This window comes from Pseudogymnoascus verrucosus (genome assembly GCF_001662655.1).
Source record: "Pseudogymnoascus verrucosus strain UAMH 10579 unplaced genomic scaffold scaffold_12, whole genome shotgun sequence".
Taxonomy (NCBI): Eukaryota; Fungi; Ascomycota; class Leotiomycetes; order Thelebolales; family Thelebolaceae; genus Pseudogymnoascus; species Pseudogymnoascus verrucosus.
The window spans coordinates 95,177-116,744 of record NW_017263663.1 but is presented as its reverse complement, the minus strand read 5'-3'; the positions used below and the strand labels follow the sequence as shown (position 1 = coordinate 116,744).

General features: G+C 50.7%; 9 protein-coding genes across 9 annotated transcripts; 5 read left to right on the top strand and 4 right to left on the bottom strand.

The window, feature by feature from the left end:
• Positions 1–78: 78 nt before the first annotated feature.
• VE01_03061 (uncharacterized protein) lies at positions 79–2,951 on the bottom strand. Its single transcript, XM_018272559.2, has 4 exons — positions 2,671–2,951; positions 2,560–2,595; positions 2,260–2,500; positions 79–2,049 (listed from the first exon to the last, which is right to left on the bottom strand). The coding sequence occupies exons 1-4, from the start codon at positions 2,685–2,687 to the stop codon at positions 598–600; spliced, it is 1,746 nt and encodes a 581-aa protein (XP_018132164.1). The 5' UTR covers positions 2,688–2,951; the 3' UTR covers positions 79–597.
• A 180-nt stretch (positions 2,952–3,131) lies between these two features.
• Positions 3,132–3,928, top strand: VE01_03060 (uncharacterized protein). Its single transcript, XM_059463502.1, has 2 exons — positions 3,132–3,251; positions 3,314–3,928. The coding sequence occupies exons 1-2, from the start codon at positions 3,159–3,161 to the stop codon at positions 3,785–3,787; spliced, it is 567 nt and encodes a 188-aa protein (XP_059319852.1). The 5' UTR covers positions 3,132–3,158; the 3' UTR covers positions 3,788–3,928.
• VE01_03059 (uncharacterized protein) lies at positions 3,854–8,077 on the bottom strand. The gene is made up of 3 exons (XM_059463501.1): positions 7,558–8,077; positions 7,070–7,458; positions 3,854–6,995 (listed from the first exon to the last, which is right to left on the bottom strand). The coding sequence occupies exons 2-3, from the start codon at positions 7,305–7,307 to the stop codon at positions 4,384–4,386; spliced, it is 2,850 nt and encodes a 949-aa protein (XP_059319846.1). The 5' UTR covers positions 7,308–7,458; positions 7,558–8,077; the 3' UTR covers positions 3,854–4,383.
• Positions 8,078–8,277: 200 nt separating this feature from the next.
• Positions 8,278–10,068, top strand: RVB2 (RuvB-like protein 2). The gene is made up of 3 exons (XM_059463500.1): positions 8,278–8,353; positions 8,417–8,643; positions 8,708–10,068. The coding sequence occupies exons 1-3, from the start codon at positions 8,345–8,347 to the stop codon at positions 9,882–9,884; spliced, it is 1,413 nt and encodes a 470-aa protein (XP_059319847.1). The 5' UTR covers positions 8,278–8,344; the 3' UTR covers positions 9,885–10,068.
• VE01_03057 (uncharacterized protein) lies at positions 10,057–14,525 on the bottom strand. Its single transcript, XM_018272555.2, has 2 exons — positions 14,322–14,525; positions 10,057–14,265 (listed from the first exon to the last, which is right to left on the bottom strand). The coding sequence occupies exon 2, from the start codon at positions 14,106–14,108 to the stop codon at positions 10,269–10,271; it is 3,840 nt and encodes a 1,279-aa protein (XP_018132075.1). The 5' UTR covers positions 14,109–14,265; positions 14,322–14,525; the 3' UTR covers positions 10,057–10,268.
• A 175-nt stretch (positions 14,526–14,700) lies between these two features.
• Positions 14,701–16,063, top strand: RAB11B (Ras- protein Rab-11B). The gene is made up of 5 exons (XM_018272554.2): positions 14,701–14,791; positions 14,867–14,879; positions 14,963–15,352; positions 15,405–15,485; positions 15,549–16,063. The coding sequence occupies exons 1-5, from the start codon at positions 14,771–14,773 to the stop codon at positions 15,680–15,682; spliced, it is 639 nt and encodes a 212-aa protein (XP_018132076.1). The 5' UTR covers positions 14,701–14,770; the 3' UTR covers positions 15,683–16,063.
• A 158-nt stretch (positions 16,064–16,221) lies between these two features.
• Positions 16,222–17,929, top strand: BRX1 (RNA-binding protein required for biogenesis of the ribosomal 60S subunit). Its single transcript, XM_018272553.2, has 4 exons — positions 16,222–16,384; positions 16,443–16,660; positions 16,711–17,667; positions 17,859–17,929. Exons 1-3 carry the CDS (start codon positions 16,263–16,265, stop codon positions 17,310–17,312), a joined length of 942 nt encoding a protein of 313 aa, XP_018132077.1. The 5' UTR covers positions 16,222–16,262; the 3' UTR covers positions 17,313–17,667; positions 17,859–17,929.
• Positions 17,930–18,148: 219 nt separating this feature from the next.
• VE01_03054 (uncharacterized protein) lies at positions 18,149–20,006 on the top strand. Its single transcript, XM_018272552.2, has 2 exons — positions 18,149–18,520; positions 18,591–20,006. Exon 2 carries the CDS (start codon positions 18,643–18,645, stop codon positions 19,846–19,848), a length of 1,206 nt encoding a protein of 401 aa, XP_018132078.1. The 5' UTR covers positions 18,149–18,520; positions 18,591–18,642; the 3' UTR covers positions 19,849–20,006.
• VE01_03053 (uncharacterized protein) lies at positions 19,964–21,557 on the bottom strand. Its single transcript, XM_018272551.2, has one exon. The coding sequence runs from the start codon at positions 21,388–21,390 to the stop codon at positions 20,335–20,337; it is 1,056 nt and encodes a 351-aa protein (XP_018132071.1). The 5' UTR covers positions 21,391–21,557; the 3' UTR covers positions 19,964–20,334.
• Between the last annotated feature and the right edge of the window lie 11 nt (positions 21,558–21,568).

Genomic DNA, 21,568 nt, shown 5'->3' with positions numbered 1-21,568 from the left:
AGCTGAGAATATGACGCGCATATATCGACAAAAAATACACCAGAATCACTGTACATTGCAGACAAATATTGTTGGTTTGACGCATTTATTATTCGACTATGCTCTGCAGTATCTAGCTGCAAGTCTCTATCAAACCAAACCCCCCTTTCACCTCCATTTTTATGCAAACCAGCCGTCATAACGAAGGCCCCGTAACAGAGATCCATCTACTGGCCATATCCATCCTCGATCCGATCCTTGGCCATGACCTGCCGCCAGGCCACCCAGATTCCATCATGAACCGTATCATGCGAGTCGTAATGCTTGTAGTACAACAATATGAAAGAAAAAAAAATGTGTAGATAAATCCACACTACAATCGTAATCTTGGTATCCCACAAGACTCCTTTGAAAAATCCCCACGGTAGACACAGCGAGCCAATGCCGAGCGAGTAAAAGCGCGGCAAGCAAAAGCATAAAGAACGAGACATGTGAAGAAAAACGCGCTGTCTTTTTCCAGATATTTCAGATTTTTGTCCGCCGTAAAGAGTCTGTTGATACACCGTCCGTCATTCCGTCGACATCGGTAGAAAACGTTGAAAACTCCTATGTCGCGAGTTATAGGCCGCCCTCCTGGGCTCCTCCGCGATGCGCACCGCGCCCGCCGCGTGCGCCGGGCTGTCCGTTTCCGCCAAAGTGTCCGCGACCTCTCATGCCGCCGCGTCCGCGTCCTCGGCCGCGGAAACCACCTCGGTACCCATTATCGACGCTGCCCTGTCCGAAGGTCTCGAAGTTCTTCTTCTGCTCCTCACCGCGCCATTCGCGGCCACCTGGGCGCCTGCCAGTGGAGTCGCCCTCTGCGCGGTCCTTGCTTTCGCTGGACAGGTCGTCAAAGAAGGAAGACGACTTGTTGTAGGACCCTGTTGCCGCCGTCTCTGGTGCTGCCTCCTCAATTGGGCTTTCGGCAGGCGAAGTGCCAGCAATCGCTTCCTTGACCAGATCTTGCTTGTTGAACTTGGCGTTGGATGATTCGAAGTCAAAATCGTCCTTGGGGACCTCAACCTTGCGGGCCTCCTGGCGAGGTCCTCCACGGCCTCGCGACGCACCACCGCGTCCACCAAACCCGCCGACGCCTGGTTGACGGGGAGCACGGATCGTGTCGTTTGTTCTCATTTCGTTGACCTTTCTGGTCAGGTTGTCAATGGCATTACCGTTCTGGTGCTGACCCTCGACAGGGGGAAGCTTGGCCATGGCCGCGGCGACCGCTGCGGTGGCAGCTTGAGTAGCATCTTCGACAGCAGAGCGAGCGAGAACATTGACTGCTGGGGCGGGGGCTTTGCTAGTGGTCGCAGCATGGGCTTTAGCAGCACTTGGGCTTGCAAGTGGGACCGCAGGTGGGATCCTGCCGCCCTTAGGTCCAGTTGGAGCGGTCTTGGTAGCAGCGGGAGCAGCAGGGCCAGTTGTGGCAGCTGGAGCCTCCTTAGGAGCTGGGGCTTGGACAGGCGACCCCTTCAACTCGACAGGTGCCTGTTGTTGCTTTGGCCCCTTCGCATGGGGCCCTGGAGCAGCTGGGGCCTGGCCGCCTAGGCTCTTTGGCTCAACAGACTTATCCGTGGGACCGGGTGTTGTCTGTTGCCTTCCACCTGGACCGATTGGCGCAGGTTTCTGCTGCGGGAATTGCTGGTTTGGTGGGCCAGGTGGTCCTGGGGGTCCTCCTGGAGGTCCTGGGGGAAATGGACCATATGGGCCGTACGGGAACGGGCCTGGCTGGGGGAATCCTTGTCCTGGGGGAGGATACCACCCTGGTGGAGGTGGAGGATAAGGCATGCCAGGATATCCAGCTCCAGGTGGAAGTGGACCGCCACGGCCCCATTGTCCTGGGCCTGGGGGAGGGTAGAACTGAGGAGGGTACTGTTGTTGTTGTTGTTGGGACGCAGGACCGGCTGGGTTCTGCTGGCCTTGGTTCTGTGGCGGCCCTGGCTGCTGTTGGAACTGTCGTCCACCTTGCCCTGGAGGTGCTGGCGGCTGTTGTGGCGCTTGCTGCTGTTGCTGGACAGGACGAGATCCCGACTAAGCATTTATGTTAGCTTTGAAACACCACATTTGATAAAATGAGTGAATAATGTTGGGATAGATCAGAAGGAAGGCAACGGAAATCTCCACATGGGGTTTGCGCTCTCGGAGAAAGTAATGGTTTACATCCGGAATTTTTCGTCATCTCAGGATGTGCTTTGACTCGGGGGCAGTCTGTAGAGGTTCTGAAGGGAGTGATAGACGTACACCTAGGATGGCAGGGTCATTTGGCACCTGTGGTGGCTTGTTCTCCTTCGCAGCTGGAGCTTCCTCGATCCGCAAGTCTTTGACATCACTGCCACGGAAGACAATGTATTCGTAGATGCTGTCGCTCGCCGCAATCTCTTCGTCTGGGTTTCCCTTCCGACCCTCAGTACCAAAAGATGTAACGTTCTCGAGTGCAACGGTCGATGTCTCGGAATTGATCTCATGCAAAGTGCCTACATAGCTGCAGCCGCGGCGGTCAGTTGGGTCCTTTGGGGACGTGCAATTGGACCCTATTCGTACCGAATATCACTCCTCGAAACAAGGGATATGCGTGATCTGCGAGCATCGATTAGCTAAAGGATTCCCGGTATGATTTGTTGGCCAGGCTGTGACGCGGAGGCTGGAACTCACCCGATGAACTCGGACATGTCGAACTAGGTCGCGCCGCTCCTCAGCGCAAAAAGAAACGGGGCAGTACTATATCAAGCGATCTGAAATCAAATCAGAGCGAGAAAAGAAGAAAGTAGTATGATCGCGCCGGGTCCGAAAACGTATAGATTGAAGACTGGTGAAGATCGAACGTTGAGTGGTGTTGAAGGAAGAGGGAGGAGGTTGTCACAGTGGATCTCTCTCGTCTCTGGCGGGCTTGGGTGGTGAAGTTTGTGCGCGGTGGTGGATTCCGCGGTGCCAAGACCAAGGGGATGGTAAACGTAAACGCCAGTTGCCAGACAACCCCCAGCCACCCAATAAAAACGCGAAAAAGCCGAAAAGGCTGAGCTAAACCTCGTTTAACTAATCCATGCACAACTGTCAGCCTTGTCCATCAGCCCTGCGCTTAATGACCGGCCGAGCGACAAACTCACATGGAAGACCAAACAACTCCCAAGTTTGTGGCCGGAATGTCGAAAGAAATGTCGACAGAGCCGTCAAACAACGAAAAGCTCTTTCAAGAGCTGGATTCCTACAACTGGGAGAAAGATGGTGAATTCCAGGTATGTCTTACGCTATTTACGCCACTCAATCCAATTCCATCTAAGACATTGACGTTCGCAAGGCTGGCCTCGCCGCCATCCTCGGCCCAAACCCAAGCCCCTCCCAGTTGAGAGACCTCACCATCCGCGCCCGAACATTCTACTACGCGCGCAAAACAAACCAGACAATCGACTTCGACGCGTACAAGGCGCATCTTGCCTCGCAATCCCCTGAAGAGTTCCCGGCGCCAAAGCCGAGCGACGCTGCTGGGGAGTCGACCCCGCATCCACCAGCCAGCGGCACCGCCAACGCCGACCCCAATCCCTCTTTCCCAACCTCTTTCGCGGATATTGTCGCCCTCATCAATAGTGGTGCTCCGATACCTGGCATCATGGACATCCCACCTACCGTGCTCGCCGACAAGGCGACCCAGCCGGCCGCTTCGAGGCGAAAGAAGCCGTGGGAGACGCAGGAGGAGCCTATAATACCAGAGGGCGAGGGGACGTTTGGCAGTGATAGGGACCGCATTATACCACAGGAGGAAGTAAGCCCATAATGGGAATAAGCTACGAGGTAGTATAGTTACAGAATTATATAGTTGTAGATAAAGAAGTGTATAAAGGGGGAGATGAAATAGTAGTTAAAGGAGCATAACTGCTACTAGATTACAATAAGGAATCATAATGTTGTCCATTTATTATATGTTCCCTTAGCTTTAGATGTTGTCTTTGTTCTTGTTGCATCGTTGTCTTGTATTATTGTGCCTATGTAACAATAGTAATAGGTTGGTATCTCTGAAAACGCCAACTCCCCTCTCTAAGCTGCAACCACCTATTCCTTCGCTCTAATAGAAGCCAGATGATTAAAAATGTAGTAAGGCAACTTGCTGCATTATAGGTGATTGATGTTCTGTCGTGACCGACTTAGCAGCTAGAGCCACTGCAGCCTTTAAAATCGTATGGTCGTATATTTCGCTTTCGTGCATTTAAAGCAAAATTGGTACTGCATTGTTGACAGCAAGCAATAAGCCCAAATGAACTTTTGTGTCGGACAGTAGCCATGAACGTCTCGCTAAAAAAGTAAATGTAAGAAGCGCTCTTCTTGAATCTCGACCTCCTGAAACGCCATTTCTTAGCTTCCCTAGCTAACACCCTACTCCTGGTCCCCATCCGAGAACACAAATGGCCCTTGGGCCTCTCGTCTCCTCTTGCTTGTTTGCTTCTGACCAGACACTTGTGACCTAGCCGAAGGCGAAGACGGAGCACTGCGCTTGTTTCCAGACTGCCTAGATATTAACGACGCAGGGGAAGGGAGTGCTGTCGAAACAGCCCTAGGGCCAGAGGCAGATGGCACGGTTTCTTGTACCTTGCCAACCTGCGGCTGATTGACGGCACTGCCTTCACGGCTCGAGGCAGATTCCGCCTTAAGCTTTTGCACTTGGTAATCAAGCGCGTCGAACTCTCCCATCATCTTCCCATAGTTCTCCGTGAGAACGTGGATCGCTTCTTTCACTGACTGCACTTTTCCATCCTCATCGAACTCGATTAGGTGCTCAATATCCTCAATCTGCCTCTGCAAACGTTTGGATACTGCCTCAATATGTTCCTTAAGGTCTTTGAATAGCGAGTCCATCCGCACCGTCATTTCTTCCTTTAAATAAGCTTTAGAGCCATCAGCCTGGGACTGTAGGATAGAAACGGATCCTTTAATAGAGTCTACCGCCGCCGATAAATTTGCAATCGTCGTGGTATAGTTATTATCCCCGGCTTGTTGCCTACCCTGAATCGCGTCCTGTTCGTTGCTCCCACCAGGCGTCCTAAAGCCAACACCCGGGGATTGTAGGATATGAACGGAGTCTCTAACAGAGTCTACCGCCGTCGATAAATTTGCAATCGCCGTGGTATAGTTACTCTCCCAGGTTCGTAGCCTACCTTGAACCGCGTCCTGAGAATCTCTGATGTAGCCAATACTCTCGGTATGATTGTGAAAGGTGCCTTCGACGAGTCCCATACGAGTGTTTAAGTCTCGGACAAGAGTTTCAACCTGGACGAGATTCGGATACACCGTTTGGAGCTGCCCAAGGATCTGCTTAGAGAGATGATCGGTAAAGATGTTATTCATCCGCGTGTCCAAGTTCCGTATACCCATGTTGATTCCAGCTTCGAATTGCTTAGTTTCGGCCAGTCTGCGATTGATATCGGCCACTTCACTACTCAAAGAATTTAGAGCTGGGCCCCAATCAATCCCTGGTGCGTGAACGCCATTTTGAAGAAAACCGGTTGTAGATGCAGAGGCCGCATTCTCCGATCCGTTTAACGGTGCTACAGCCTTGACAGGTTTCATATGAACGAAGTCAGACTCCAGGGACCCAACCCTTCTCAACAACTGCCTTAACTCGTCAAACGTGGCCTTTTGTTGAGCATGAAGTGCTTCGACGCCATTCATTAATCCAGCCACCCTAGCCTCCATTGTTGAGACATTGCCAAGTAACCCTTGTATTAGTGACCCATGCGCTCCGTCAGAAGCATCCTGTGATGCTTTGATCTCCACAATGCTTTCGCTCATATAATTCTTAAGAGCATTTATCTGTTGCGTTACTAGGCTTGCAACAGGAGTAGTGTCATTTCCGGGACCAGTGGTATCCGACAATTGAGGTCTATCTGAAGAACTCTCCAAGGCTTTGATTCTCTGGTCATGGCGGCTTAGATCATCATCAAAGCCACCGACGTTGTGTTGCAGCTGTTCAAAATTATCTTGTATTTGCAACATAGCGGCTTGGCTCCTTTCGATAGCATCGATTCTTGGTACGAGCTCCAAGCTTGACGTATTAGCAACGGCAAGTTGGATCTCTTGTTGCATTGCCAACGTATTAGTGGTTTGTACCTGTTCGACAGTTTCGATTCGAGATGCTAGCTTTAGATTTGACGAATGTTCGGCAGCCAATTGAGTCTCCACTGACTGGATGCGCATGAGAGTCTTCTCATCGCCTGGAGAAGGAGCGTCGCTTGAATACCCATTAACTGGTGCTCCACCAAGCTTCTTGATGGCAGTTTTGTATTCTCTCAGCTGATCCTGCTGTTGACTGAGCTGATTTTTGTGATAGTCTGAGTGCTTCTTAAGCTCAAGGACGTCTCTGCTAAGCGTAAGGAGATTATCGGTTTTGCTTAATATAGATGAATTCATGGCGACCACCTGGTCACGAGAGTCGCTCCTTATCCTATCTTCGGCACCTTTAAGACGCAAATCAAATTCCTCCTGAAGCTTCCGGTTCTCGGCTTTCATATCCCTTTCGAGCTTCAAAAACTTATCGTCAGCTTCTGATAACCCATTCTCGATCCCAGTGCCAAGCTGAAACGATCTCGCTCCACCTTTGGAAGAAATAAGGGAATCATAGTGTTGCGCCACGACCGTGGTGGTGCTGGATATCTTGGAATTTGCCTCTTTCAACTTTGCCTCCAAAGCTTCAAGCGCCGACTTTTCCTTAGCATATCTTTCTTTTGCTCTTTCCGCCTCAATAGGAAATTGGGAATGTGTAGGCTTCCCTGAATCGAAAATATACCTTGCCTCATCGCAGTCTTGCCTCGCCCGTTCGCACCTGAGACGTAAATTTTTCTCCTCTGTGGTCCACTCAGCCAACGACTGTATTGCTGACGCGAACTCAGTGCCTAGTCCGCACCTAGTAGGGGTTGAAGGAGTCGACTCTTGTGGTTTTGGTAACGTTCGACGATATCCGTGCTCGCTCGAGTCCCGAGACGTGCCATTGTCTGTGCAGTTAGTTAGCCAGAGTTTTAGATCAATCAAATCAGAAGAATGACCTTCCAAGGCAAATTGTACATACCTCTGTTACGGTCACGATATTCCGCAGGCGAATATTGCCCTCGATTATTCCGGTAGTTTTCCGCAGCAGCAGCGCGCCGTTCTCGCTCTCGTTCGTCCTGGTCCTCCCGACTTCGGTCTTCATGATACGATCCTCGCCCGCGTCCTCGATATTGACCTCGGCCACCACCGCGGCCGCCTCGGTGTGGACTCCGGGGCGAATTTTGCCGTGAATCCCAGTGAGAACGGTCTCCTGACATATTGCGCGATTGCGCGTAGCGTTCCAGCTACAGGTATGATGACTCGGCAATCATGCGCCTGATCATGAATGACCGTAGGATGCGCGTTCGGGCAACATCCGATATTTCGCAGGGCCAGGGAAGCCAATGCTGGTTTGTATGGAGTGCGCGTCTGAGGCGATGAACGTTAGCAGGTGTGCTATTCAAGTGCCAAATGAAGGAATATAGGATCTAAATAGATTCACTTCGAATGCGATTGCAAATAACTTACAGTACAGTGTAGTACAGTGGGTAGTGGACCCCTTGGTGACTGGCTGGTCTTGGATGAGACAAAAAGCGGTGTTGACGAGGAGGGGTATCGCAGCTGCTGTACAGGCTCTCTTTAAAATGTATAGAAAAAAGAGCAGGAGGAGGAGGAGCTTCGAGTAGAAGAGGGGGCGTTATATAGTCGTGAGGAGTTGAGGTGGATTCAGAAGCAAAAAAAAATGAGGTGTAGTTCAGGTGCAGTTATTACTGTTTGAGAAGCAATAACTAAATTGGCTTGGCTGGCTTTGGCGGTCGGTGGCGGCAGGGTCTGGCGGCAGGCACAAGTGGCTAAAAATCAATGATTAAGTAGACAGAAACTGTAGTAGTCAAGAGATCCTAAAGAGTAGACTGCTGCGCATGAAAAGAGAACCCCAAATCTGAATTACGGATTCTGAATTTAATCTGTATGGCTTTGTGTGGCCACATGCAACTTGCCGCGAAGTTAAGCCGTTGGCTGTTGAGTTGTTTCAATATATTAAGAATTTATACCACTGCAGATTATAGACGCGTCGGTCAGGTCGCGTACAGCGGAAGTGTAGGTAGTACGTACTGTAGTGCTAGAGCGGCGTTGCGTTTGTTGTATGACAGGGCGTAAGGCGGTACGGTACAGGTGGGCTTCGCGATAACCGTACTACTACCTACTACGGGCTACTGCTAATAATCTTTAATTGATCTTTATACCACCATCACTCCTACGCCCGCTCTACCATTCCACATCCTACCCTCCTGTATACCCCGAATAACTCCACGACATGGCTACAGTAAGTTCTGCATACACCTCGAATTCATTTTCAATGACCTGCTTGAATACTGACTGTACACAGACAATCCAGACCGTGCCTCAGAGCAAAGAGCTCCGGGGGATGAACCTGATTGCGGCGCATTCGCATATTCGCGGATTGGGTGTCGACACTGATACGCTGGAGCCCCGAGCAGCGTCGCAAGGCCTTGTGGGACAAGAAAAGGCGCGGAAGGCCGCTGCCATTGTTCTGGAGATGGTCAAGCAGGGAAAGATTGCTGGCAGAGCCCTGTTGATCGCAGGACCACCAAGGCGCGTTTCTCCCAACCAATTACGCCGAAAATTGTCCCTAGGCGCCGAACTAACAGACTCACAGCACAGGAAAGACCGCTATAGCTATGGGCATGGCTCAATCTCTCGGCCCAGACGTCCCTTTCACGATGCTCGCCTCCTCCGAAATCTTCTCCCTCGAAATGTCGAAAACCGAAGCCCTCACACAATCTTTCCGCAAATCAATCGGCGTGCGCATCAAGGAGGAGTCCGAGATGATCGAGGGTGAGGTCGTCGAGATCCAAATCGACCGCTCGGTGACCGGGGCCAACAAGCAGGGCAAGCTCACTATCAAGACAACCGACATGGAAACCATCTACGACATGGGCACGAAGATGATCGACGCCATGACCAAGGAGAGAGTCCAGGCTGGCGATGTCATCTCCATTGACAAGTCATCCGGCAAGATCAGCAAGCTCGGAAGGAGCTGGGGCAGGTCGAGAGAATACGACGCCATGGGCGCCGATACCAAGTTCATCCAGTGCCCCGAGGGCGAGCTGCAGAAACGCAAGGAAGTCGTGCACACCGTCTCCCTCCACGAAATCGACGTCATCAACTCGCGCACACAAGGCTTCCTCGCCCTCTTCTCCGGCGACACCGGTGAGATCCGCAGCGAAGTCCGCGAGCAGATCGACCAGAAGGTGGCCGAGTGGAAGGAAGAAGGCAAGGCCGAGATCGTGCCCGGCGTCCTCTTCATCGACGAAGTGCACATGCTCGACATCGAGTGCTTCTCCTTCATCAACCGCGCGCTCGAGGACAAGCTCGCCCCCATCGTCATAATGGCCAGCAACAGGGGTAACTCCCGCATCCGTGGAACCACCTACAAGTCCCCCCACGGCCTCCCCCTCGACTTCCTCGACCGCGTCGTCATCGTCTCCACGCACTCCTACAACAAGGAGGAGATCCAGCAGATCCTCTCCATCCGTGCCCAGGAGGAGGAAGTCGACGTCTCCCCCGACGCCCTGGCTCTCCTAACCAAGATTGGACAGGAGGCCGGCCTGAGATACGCGAGCAACCTGATTACCACCAGCCAGCTGATTATGGCCAAGCGCCGCGCGAAACAGGTCGGTATCGAGGACGTGCAGCGCAGCTTCCAGCTCTTCTACGACCAGACCCGCAGCGTCAAGTTCGTGCAGGACTACGAGAAGAGGCTCATTGGCGAGCAGGGCGCTGTCGAGATGAACATCACTAATGGCCACGGCGAGGCTATGGAGCTGTCTTAGATGGAGATTGGGAATGGGGTGGGTAGGGGCAAGGCCGGAGTTCGGAGAGGCGAATGGATGTGTTTGTATACTAGCACTGGGCGTCACGGAATGCAAAAAGCTGAGCAGCACGACAACGGGGTGGCCGATGTTTGTTAGATTAGGCGTGTTCAAGCGTAGCAAAATAAAGAATCTTTAATTGTTAGACGTTATTGACTCCTGAGCCTATTCGATTAGTGCTATAAGATAGCAATATCTTCTAAACTAAGCGCCAGTCCTAAGCTCCCTGAATTCTGAAATATACGCCAGCCCTAAGCTCCATGAATGATGCAAGATAGCCTACTCGCAAAAAATAGCCGACGCCAGTGAAGCAACATTAACCAGCAATGCAAAGAACCGAGGGTATCACTTCTTCTTATACTCAACCCTCAGCAACTTAAACGCGTCTTCCCACCCCACAACAGCGATGTGATTCCATTCCACCCCCTTCAACTTCATCTCCGCATACCACTCCAACGTACTAAGCTTCCCTTCCCCCTTCCCCTCCTCCGCCCCCTTAACCCCCTCCATCCGATCGATCTGATCCTTCCGCCACTCACTAGGCGTAGCAGGCGTAACAGGCGTCAAAACACCACCCGGCGACACCGATGCTGATGCCGCCCCACTACCTATCCCCCCTTCTTCTACACCACTAGAACCACTCCGCGACCTCGACTTCGACGCTCTCTCAACACTCCCTGAGCGTCCGCGGCTCACTTTGTACACCTCTTTATCCTCCGGCGGAACATAGCCAGGTCGGATATTCAGCTCGTTTCGCACTGTGCCAGATGAGCGCACGGAGCGTGGGACAAAGCGGAGGCCGGCTTCGGAAGTTATGATGCCTGAGTTTGAGGTCTGAGAGGAAGGTTGGGCATCCGGGACGTTGTTTTGGGCCGGGGAATTGGTATCCGTGGGTTGGGGGGTAGACGGTGCAGCGTCCGGTGCGACAGGTGGTGCGTCTTCCATGACGACGTCTTCGGTGGTGACGGCCTCGGTGGATGGGATCGCTACATTTGCATCGGTGACAGGTGTAGGAGGAACCGGCGGCGTCTCAGCTGCCACCGGCGCACCAGCGGCTTCTTCAGCCTGCTTTTTGGCCTTTTTTGAAAACTCGTAGAGCATCATTGCCCGTTCGTGGTTGCCCTTAGCCCGGTTCATGAAATCCGTCGCCACAATGTAGGTTACACCCGTTTCGACGATAAATTTAAGAACCCCTAGGTTTAAGTCTTCTGGAGCGACGCCGGCGTTCAAGTCATCTGTCTCTGATATTTGAGTCGTATCTGGCTGAGGCTCGATGGTCGGCTCATAATCGTCATCGTCATCTGCTCCATCTACAGAAGCAAAGCAGCTGCGCTTCCACTTCGATGTCCCAGGGCTCTTAGACGGAGGCCGATCCTGTGGTGTGTTTTCTGATGGAGGCTTTGTGCCGGAGGAATTTGATATCTTTGGCGGCTGTGCAGCCGCCTCCTCATGCTCTTCAGGGCTTGTTTTCGAGCCGATGGCAACGAATTTGCGGAATTTTTTCAAATGAAGAACCGACCAATATGCGAAGTAGCGGATGAGCCCACGGTCATCGGACGGCTTAATCTCTTCATCCGCAAATACTATTAGGGTACGAGTATCATCCGCTTGCAACACGGCGTCGAGATCTCTTTCCTTCTCGTTCTTCGGGTGAACAAGTCTGCCTACCACATCCATAAGATCGAAACGATCTTTGCAATTCTTCATTGATAGTCCGATGCCGGTAGCAATAGATTGTATTTGAGAATCAGTAAGGCCGGCTGGAAGGGTCTCAAGAAGTTTCGCTCTTCGTTTGGCAGCGCCGATTGCCTGGTCAGATACAAATTTATATATATCACGGCATACGAGTAGCTTCCAAGTTCCAGATGAAGCTCGAGACCCCCCCCTTTTCGACAAGAACCAGTTCAAGAAGAATAGAGCCATTTCTGGTTCTCCGGATAGGAATCCCGAGGTTAGGCATACCGCTCCTCCATGGGGAAAGAGCCTTATTAAGTATTTGCCCTTTGGAAAATCTTCATCTATACACCACACGTTGTTTAATCCGTTGAGCAAGAACTTTTGAAGCTCTGGGTATCTCGGAATCAAGGAGATCATCTTGTGGTGGATAATCAGGCTCCCTCCCTCTGGATTACCAGTGTATTTCACAAATTGGCGCCAAGACCCAGCTTGCTGGCAAGTATATATCCTGCACTCCTTGTTTGAGGACCGTAACCAGGCAGCCGTATGGTCTGCAAGTGGGGCTGTCATGTTAGGGAACAGGAGAAAAAACGAGTCCCGAGGGCTTTTCTTGTCGACTTGGTGGAGACTTTGGTAGCTGAATCCAAATATTGCCCTGCTTAGAAGTTGATAGTCCTCACATCCATTAACTTTCATTTTGGACATCCTACTTTCTGCCTCTCTGTTATAAGACGGGCACACGAGTTTTGATGGCGTGGTGAACGAAAAAAACGATAGTTGACCGCTGTGCTGAAGCTGAGCACCGGACTCGATAAATTTCCATTCTTCACATCGTGTCGGGTATATGACAACATTGAGAGACTCCAAGTTATAAAGCAAACCGGAAATGTTAACTCTTAAATAATCACCCAGGGCGGAGATACTGTCTTGGACTTTCTGGTCATCTCCAGTGCCTGCGGTAACCTTCCCTCTTGCCAATAAAGTGGGATTAAACTCCGACTTGAAGTTGTCGACATCTGTAGATCGACAGATGTAGTTGAAGGTGAGATCTTTGCTTCGGAGTTGTTGGGCCGCAGCCCCCCAGGCCATGTTGTGAACGCTAACGTCAATAAATGTTAGGACAAGAGGGTCATCTTGAGCCTGACGATCCCCGAAGAATGATTTCAGAGTAGTCTCACTCAAACCACCCTGCGCCTGATTAAACATAGAGACTGGTTTCGGCGCGACACCGTTTTGTTTCGCAGAGTAATTAGCCAGTGATACTTTTCGTACTGGTGCTGATGGAAGGACATTTGCCACATCTTGCGCTCCGGAACTGGCTGGGTGGCCGTGAATTGGAATTGAAGAAGTTGAGCCCATTGGTGCAGTAGGTGGATGAAATGTGGCAATAGGAGAGTGGTTTGGCTGCTCTTCCCCAAATCCGACGGCAGTAGCCTCCTGTTGAGGAATGAACTCTTCGGGACTAGATACCATAGGTGCCGTTGCCGCCGTTGAACTGGGAACCGGTTGTTGGTCACCTGGTGTAGAGACTGGCGTCTGTGTGCTTTGAGCTCCCCCGGGAACTGGCACTGAGGTCTTCTTCCGAATACGGTACTCGGCTGGATTCATCAGGCGGGGCAGTTGCGCAGGAGCACGATCTGCCAACCCCCTAGCACCCAATTCGAATCTGCGTTCCTGGCTCTTGTTTGTAAAGAGTTGCGGTGCCTTTGCCTCCTTTGAACGGGTTTCAGTTAAGATCCTGTTCTCGATGGTTCTTCGGGCCTTGGGTTTTGACATTGCCATGTGGCTACCCCGTCCGGTCGTACGCGGCCTTCCTTTTCCTGATCGCTCTCTTGGGGCATCGGCAGAGTGGGAGACCGGGCCTCTATGAGCCGTTCCTTGATAACCTGTTGCGCTAGGTGCTTCTATTATTGGAGCTTTGTGAACTTTGGCCTTTGTCTCGGTCCCGTTCTTGGTGGGTCTGGCCTCTTTTCTAGATCGATCTTCACTTGTAGGAGCATCATTCATAACAGTATCATCGTCACTGAGAGTAGTATCGCGGCGTTTTACCCGAGCTTGCTGTGATTTCTTTGACAGTGGTATTCCTTCAGCGTCTGGAACTTCAACATAGGCCTCCTCGGCTTCATCGCTGGAGGAATCTCCCTTGCTTTCGGATTTCGAGGTCTTTGATTGTGGTGGAAGCCCAAGTTTTTCTCGCCTCAGTTTGCGCTTGTCATACTCCTCTTTAAGCTTGTCGAACTCATCGGTGTCAAATGGCTCGGAAAGACCTTCTCGTTGACGGAGCTTTTCTTCTTGCCATGCCTTTAATGTGTCCTTACTTAGGACATTTTCCTCGGGTTCCCAGGTAGATTCTAAAAGGGGATACCCCTCCCACTCGATAAGGAATACCCGTTCTTCGTCCCTACCTCCTTCGGACAGGATCCGCTTGACGACATATACATCCTCATCACTTTCACTGTCTGAACTTGAACCTGAACCTGAACCTGGTGGCGGGGAACTGGATGCCATTGTCTGTTTAGGCGGCAATCGGCACACCGCACTCGAGATTCATCGCCAAGTTAAGTAAGAGCGACGTTGTGCTTTGGTACAGCTTCACCTCGACTTTATGCAGCTGCAAGGTTCAGAGCAGAGCCTAGCTCCTAGGATGGCCGCGTCTAGAGTATTTCTATATCCTGTTAGGCTGTTTGAACGATATCGATATCAAAGAATGAGAATACTTACACACACGTGACTATATAATGCTCCTTGGTTCCAGGGTCCAGGCGTGTAATGAAACGTGTGTACGAGCCTCTAGAGGATGAATGACACGTTAACTTGAACTTTTATGTATTTAGGAGTTGTATTAATGTAATGTAGGTTCAAGAAGAATGCCCTGCTTCCTTTAAATACTGGACAAAGAATGTTTGTTGTTGCTTGTTCGTCGTTGGCTTCTTTATTGTGAATTCACTGAAACGGGCTAGACGAGCTTCTTAAGCTTCCATGTGTGTGTGGCGCGGTGTGGCGCGGTGTGGCGCGTGTGTGGTGCAGCAACTGCGGGCTCGCCAATTTAATCGTGTTGCCTTGTCCACTACATCCACCCGGACGAAATACATAGTGTGATGCGGTGACGAACGAACCTCTCTACAACCCCTCCTCCCCCCCATCATCACCACGACATCACGACCGCCAACATGGCTAACGACGAATACGATGTAAGCTATAGCTCTATTTCAATCTTTTTCTTATGCTCCTGCGGTTCCGATAGCTAATCTCTTCTCCGCAAATAGTTCCTCTTTAAGGGTATGGACTGCCCCTTATGCCTTATCCGGCCCCGTCCTGATCAGCACAACACACCGCGCACAATGCTAACCCTCCCTCTACAGTGGTCCTGATCGGAGATTCAGGTGTCGGGAAATCCAACCTGCTGAGCAGATTCACTCGCAATGAGTTCAACTTAGATTCCAAGTCCACCATCGGTGTCGAGTTTGCGACCAGATCCATCCAGGTCGATGCGAAGACAATCAAGGCTCAGATTTGGGATACTGCGGGACAGGAGAGATACAGAGCCATCACATCGGCATACTACAGAGGTGCTGTTGGCGCGCTGCTGGTCTATGACATCAGCAAGCACCAGACTTACGAGAACGTTACGAGGTGGTTGAAGGAGCTGAGGGACCATGCTGATTCCAACATTGTTATCATGCTGGTTGGTAACAAGAGCGATTTGAGGCACCTGAGGGCTGTCCCGACCGAGGAGGCCAAGCAGTTCGCAAGTACGTGATATCAAAATACTATGCGAAAGAGACTCGAGTTGACACTACGCAGGTGACAACGGACTCTCATTCATCGAGACTTCCGCGCTCGATGCCAGCAACGTCGAGCTGGCCTTCCAGAACATCCTCACAGGTACGATCGTCCAGAACGAAAACAGGATATTCTGCCAGTCCAGTAGCTAACCCCCCCTGCTAGAAATTTACCGTATCGTCTCGAGCAAGGCCCTTGATAGCGGCGACGGAGCCCAGGCCAACATCGGCGCAGGCACGAATATCTCACTCAGCAAGCCGGCAGATGATGGTTCCGCCAAGGGAGGAAAGTGCTGTTAGGGAACTTATACCCCTTCGATTCACAGATATTGGTTGGTGAAAGAGATTGTTTGATTGATACAGCGGTGGCGTATTTACTTGTCTGTAAGACGGAAACTGGATGAAAGGGGGTCTCATCTCATGATCGCCGGGTTCTGGTCTTGAGCGATGACTTTTTGCTTTGTACCGGTCTACTCAAATGGATTTTTATAATCATCCATTGTGTTCCCTTTTTGGATTCGGCATGAAGATTGGGTTCCTTCACGTGTAACAGTATTTCCTGAATTCTTGTCAATATGAATGTCTGGTGCGAATGAACACAAACAGTGATTAATGTGTTTGTATTTCTGTTTGTATTTAACCTAGAGTATGATCATAATTCTCAGTATTGATTTATTTACGAGGTCTCCTCTCCAACCTGTAACCCATGATGCTTCGACCTGAGCAAAACAGAGCTTGACCGTTTGTGGGTTAGCGTAATATAGGCAATCTTAGCCTTGCGCTAAGATAACTCCGCCAAAAAGTTCTCGAGTTGCGATTGAGAAACTCAAGAAGATTTAGAGAATTTCGCGACTCTCACAACTTCAAGGACATTACCACAATGGCGTCCGTTTATAAGTCATTATCGAAGCCTACGAACGGAAAGGAGGAGGGCGCAAGCAGCATAATCAAGAGGAACAAGCAAAAAGTCTTGATTCTCTCGTCAAGAGGTGTTACATACAGGTTGGAATTCCCCAGTTGACGGATGAAGCACCTAGAATATTAACTTGAAGCGCAATAGACATCGCCATCTACTTAATGACCTTCACTCCCTCCTTCCCCACAGCCGAAAGGATGTCAAGCTTGATACCAAGACGAAATTATATCAACTAAACGAACTTGCTGAGTTATACAACTGCAACAATGTGTTTTTCTTCGAGGCCAGGAAGGGAAAGGATCTTTACCTGTGGATGAGCAAGGCGCCCAACGGACCGACAGTTAAGATGCACATGCAAAATTGTAAGGCTCTTCACTACTTCTACTTCTAGGCTATTGCTCACTAGATACAGTACACACTATGGAAGAGCTCCACTTCACCGGTAACTGCCTGAAAGGCTCCCGGCCTGTCCTTTCGTTCGATGCCAAATTCGATAAAGAGCCACATCTCCGTCTCCTCAAGGAGATGTTCCTTCACATCTTCGGCGTACCAAAGGGCGCCCGTAAGGTTAAGCCGTTCGTCGACCACGTTATGGGCTTTACCCTCGCCGATGGTAAGGTATGGATCCGCAACTACCAGATCAGCGAATCGATCCCCTCGAAAGTAAAGCCAGGAGAGGAGGAAGATGAGGCCGCCGAGGCCGCAGCGAAGAAAGCCAAGAAGGTTAAGGGTTCAGAGACCGAGGTCAGCCTCGTCGAGATCGGCCCGCGTTTCGTGCTTACGCCAATCGTGATCCTCGAGGGTTCATTTGGTGGACCGGTGATCTACGAGAACAAGGAGTTCGTGTCGCCCAACCAAGTCCGTTCCGACATCCGACACAAGAAGGCGGGCAGGTACAACCAGCGCGCCGAGCAGAGTATCGAGAAGCTGGCGCGGCACGACGAGTTGGGCCTGCGATCAGACGGGTTCCAGAAGCCCACGGATGGGCTGGATGCGGCGGCTCTGTTTGCTTAATCGCGGGTTTCGCATTTGGGATGGCATGGACGGCGTTGTGGGTGTTGGGTTGAGTATAATGCGGATCGGTAACTGTATTGTGGCACCAACAGAGCTTTTTGATGACAACTGACTTTTTGTTTCGTTCCCCTTCCCGTTGGTGATGTGTGCTGTGACATGCAAGGCATTAGTGTGTACAGCATTCCGAGCTTTCCCATGCTCTTATGCTGAAGGAATACTATTTTCATCGTGCCGAGATCAGATACCATATCCTTTCCTTACCAAGCGCCGTTTCTCATTACTCTATGGGATAACGGTGCATGAAGAGAGGTTAACATCTTCAAACTGATGTGTTTTCAATGTTGGTCCGAATTTGGTATGTTATTATTATTTTTTTTACTCCCTCATACCCTCTTAAATGATGACAAATGGTCAAGAGACCAGATATATAACCCAGCTCGTTGAGGCACACAGTGCTCTGTGAGATAAGAAACATGTTCTGAATCAACTCAAATATTTATCTACGTCAAGGCATCAATGGGTTTCATAATGCTAATACTTTGATAGATATCGAGAAGAGATCATCTTTTAAGGCTAGAAACCGTAGTTGAGCAAAATTATGAAAGAAATTTAAATTATATATCTATTCTAATTGTGACTATGATCCGTTCGTGATTATGGATATGTTGAAAATGTCTGTTAAATGAAATTACCTTGCGTCACATCATATTAAAATGGGTTACAGTCAGAGTCAGAGCTCATACCGACGTTGGTCTTGGCACTTGGCACCCCTGTCACCCCCAGAGTATAAACAACCAACGTCGCACCCAAATCTTCTCCTTCCCTCCCCATCGATCATCATGAGTAACTCAATCCCCTTTAGCCAACGCTGGCTGAGCGCAAAAAACGTGAGAACCTCGCAAGATGTTCTCGGCTTTTATTATAGCCCCAACGACGGGGTCTCCAAGAGCTGAGCTACTTATCACAGCTCTTGACGGTGGTGTGACACAAGCGTTGCAAACGCAGTTCATCACTCGTCAGTCAATTCATTGGAATCGAGCAAACTCTGTTGCGAGACCTCTGGTTGATACCTGTTCCTTTGGTGTGAGAAGTGTTGAGATAGACTGAAGATTGGGGGTCGAGGAGGAAGCTGAGACTGAGACGCTGCGAAACTGTTCCTCGCTGGCATTTCCCAAGTTGTTTAGACACGAATTGGCTTGTCAATAACTGTGAGTGCCCTATTACTATTGTCTTGAGTTATATTCCCATCTTCTGACTGCAATTGCTGACACAATGTAGAAGACTGAAAACCAACATACCCATACCTTGACTCAAAAGAAACTCTGTAATCATGGATCTCATGATGCTGCACCATTTCCCCCATCACGCAAATCCCCTTTCCTACGCTGCAACGACCTCCGCAGCTTCGCACGATATTCATACCAATAAACGACTTTCTTCTTTGATACCTGGAGTTGATAGCCTGCTACACGGAGACCGTTCAAGCTTCTTGGGAGGCGGAAAGCGCTCGCATGAAGCCCGCTTTCAAGCAAATCAAGAATCAGACATGCAGTACCTGCCATTAGAGATTGTGCAACTTATTTTCGGGTTCTTACCAGACATAGAGTCCATCTGTGCCTTGTCTGCGACCTGCCACCTCTTTCACCGAGCCTACGCCAGTTCGCGGAAGCTTATAATCGTCCAGAACGTTCTCGAAACTCAATTCGGCCCTCTGCACGACGTTACACAGCTTGTGACGCTCAACTCCAGCGAACTCCCTCACCAGACCCGTGACCCATGCTTCTCTCTTGCATTGGCCAAGCAGATTGCCAAATGCGGGCGAACTGCCAATAGATGGGTTGCGCTCTACCCCATGCTTCGATGGCGCGTCAAGCCTGAAAACCGGCGCTTTCTCCTCCAGGAGGAAAGGCATCGACTTCGTCGGGCCATTTACCGACTTTGGACGTACAATTCGGCTTACACCATGGATTTCGAGGCCTCCGTGGGCCCTAGCATCTTGAGACAATACCGGACGCGTGAGCTGCGTGAGATCGACGAACTCCGCGCAGTTTTCCGTGACACTCTCACCCATGACTGTTGCCTCTCCAACTCCGCGGTGCAGCTGCATTACAACCAAGGACATCCGACGCGTGACCTGCTCTACTTCGGTACCTACAGCTCATACGGAAATGACGCTATGCTCGCCCCCGACAAGCTGAAAGGCAAGTCGGTGAGGGATGCCATGGCCGCTGAGTCCTGGGGAGACGACATGTCCGTGGGCCGCAAGATCATGCGACTACTCTACATGACGCCGGACGCACTGCTGGACTTCCATGACGGGTGCACGTGCAAGACTGAGCGAGAGGAGTTTCTGGAGAAGATTGGTTACGATATTAGTTATGGCTGGTACGCAGGCCTTTATGCGGATTCGTATCCGAGTGATTCGTGCCAGGTTGTGGAAGAGGAGCGGGGTGAAGAGCCTCTGTCGGGAATTGAGCAAGAGTGGATCACGGAGGATGAGGGGGTAGATGAAGATAGGAAATTTTTAGTTCTGTAGGGGTCGGTTTTAGAATGAGGGGGAAGTTGTTATATTCTAGAAGTCTGCGTTGTTTTGATAGATGATGTTTTGGTAGATTATAATTCTAGAGACGTGCGTTGTTTTGATAGAGCTCGTTCCGTAGCTTATAATTCTAAAGGTTTTGGTTTGAACACAGGAATTCTCAGTGCCTCTTTCATACTCGTGCTGCCAAAAAGTCTTAGGATGTGCTTGCTGACAACTGATAGCTGTAGCTGTAGCTAATAGAAAATTTTCTCATTTTTAAGTAACTAACTCGTAGAAAGATTCATATAGTTACTGTAAAACATTTCGAGCGGCGATTGGGGGTTCAAGCTATTCTTATGCAAAACTCTCATTTGAAGTTGTTAATTACATAGGATATTAGAGCTTAATAGTACACTTTAGTCGTCGTAGAAGAAGGCATCCAGTTAGCTTTGTAAGCTCCAGTTGCCATGGAAAGGGTAATGACCATATCATAAGTCTTCTTCACGGCCTACTGAGGTCCTCCCCTCCATTCTCCTGCTCTCTCTGCCGCTTGATCCTCTCCTCCGCAGCTCTAGCAAGAACCTCTCTTCGACTCAACCCCGCCTCCCCCCTTGCCGGCCCGCCGACACCCTCGGTCCCCGTGGCAGCACCAAGCACAAACTCCCCACCAGTCCACCCCCCTTCATCCTCCGCTTCCTCCTCACCAAACCCTCCCCCGCCACCCTCGTAATATTCCTCGTTTCCTACTACATTCCCGCCTGTCTTCCAATCCGCCTTCTCAACCTCCTTCTCAATCTCATGACATAGGTTCCAGAAATTGCGGTCGTGATCACCCCACACATTATGAGCCAGCTCATGGCACAGTGTCCGTCGAATCGTCTTGTAGTCCCTGTATCCGTCGTACGCATCCGTGCGCAGACGCAGCTCGATCACTTCCCCGCGATTGCGGTTTAGCCCCAGCGTGCGCGACACCCCGTCCATTGATGCCGTTGTATGCTCCACGGGATTCATTTCCGTCAGCAGCGGCACCGAAAATTTATGCTTCCGCATCGAGGCCTTGATGCCCGCATCATCCTTAAGACGTTGTAGAAACGCGAGCGAGCGTGAGGGGTTGGGGAGATACGGTAGGGGGCGGAGGGTGGCGAAGGTGTACTGGTTCTCCTCCTGTTCGCGCTTCCAGTCGTGTGTTTTATAGGCCTGTACCGTCTGCCGCGGCTTCGGGCGTGTGAAGGTTCGTTCAGCCACAGCGCGAGCTTCGTTGAGGGATTGTAGCTCGGTGGTGGTGGCGCCCATGAGTGTTATCTTTGCGGCAGCGAAGGAGGATACTGGGAGGGCGGGGTCTTTGAAGGGCGGTTTGAGGAGGCCGAGCTTTGGGATCATGAATTTTTGGTTTGTGGCGGGGACGGAGAGGGTCGAGGTGACGGCGGCGGAGAGGTCGGCGATTGTTGCAGAGAGGGGGAGCGTGAGAGTCTGGGGAGTGTTGTGGTGGGAGAGGGTGATAGTTTGAGTCTCTTCATCTGCATCCGGAGAGAGCGGGGCGACTTCTGCAGCTGCCATTGTGCTGTATATCGGTATGTGGTGTGTGTATATCAAATAATGAGAGAACGAATCTCTAGAGATCGATGTTATTGTATCATTGTATAGAAGGGGTTGTTGTTGTAGGAAATATATTACAGCACATAGATAGTGGTGGAAGATGCGAGGCTGCCATATGGATTCATAAGCATTTTCTGAA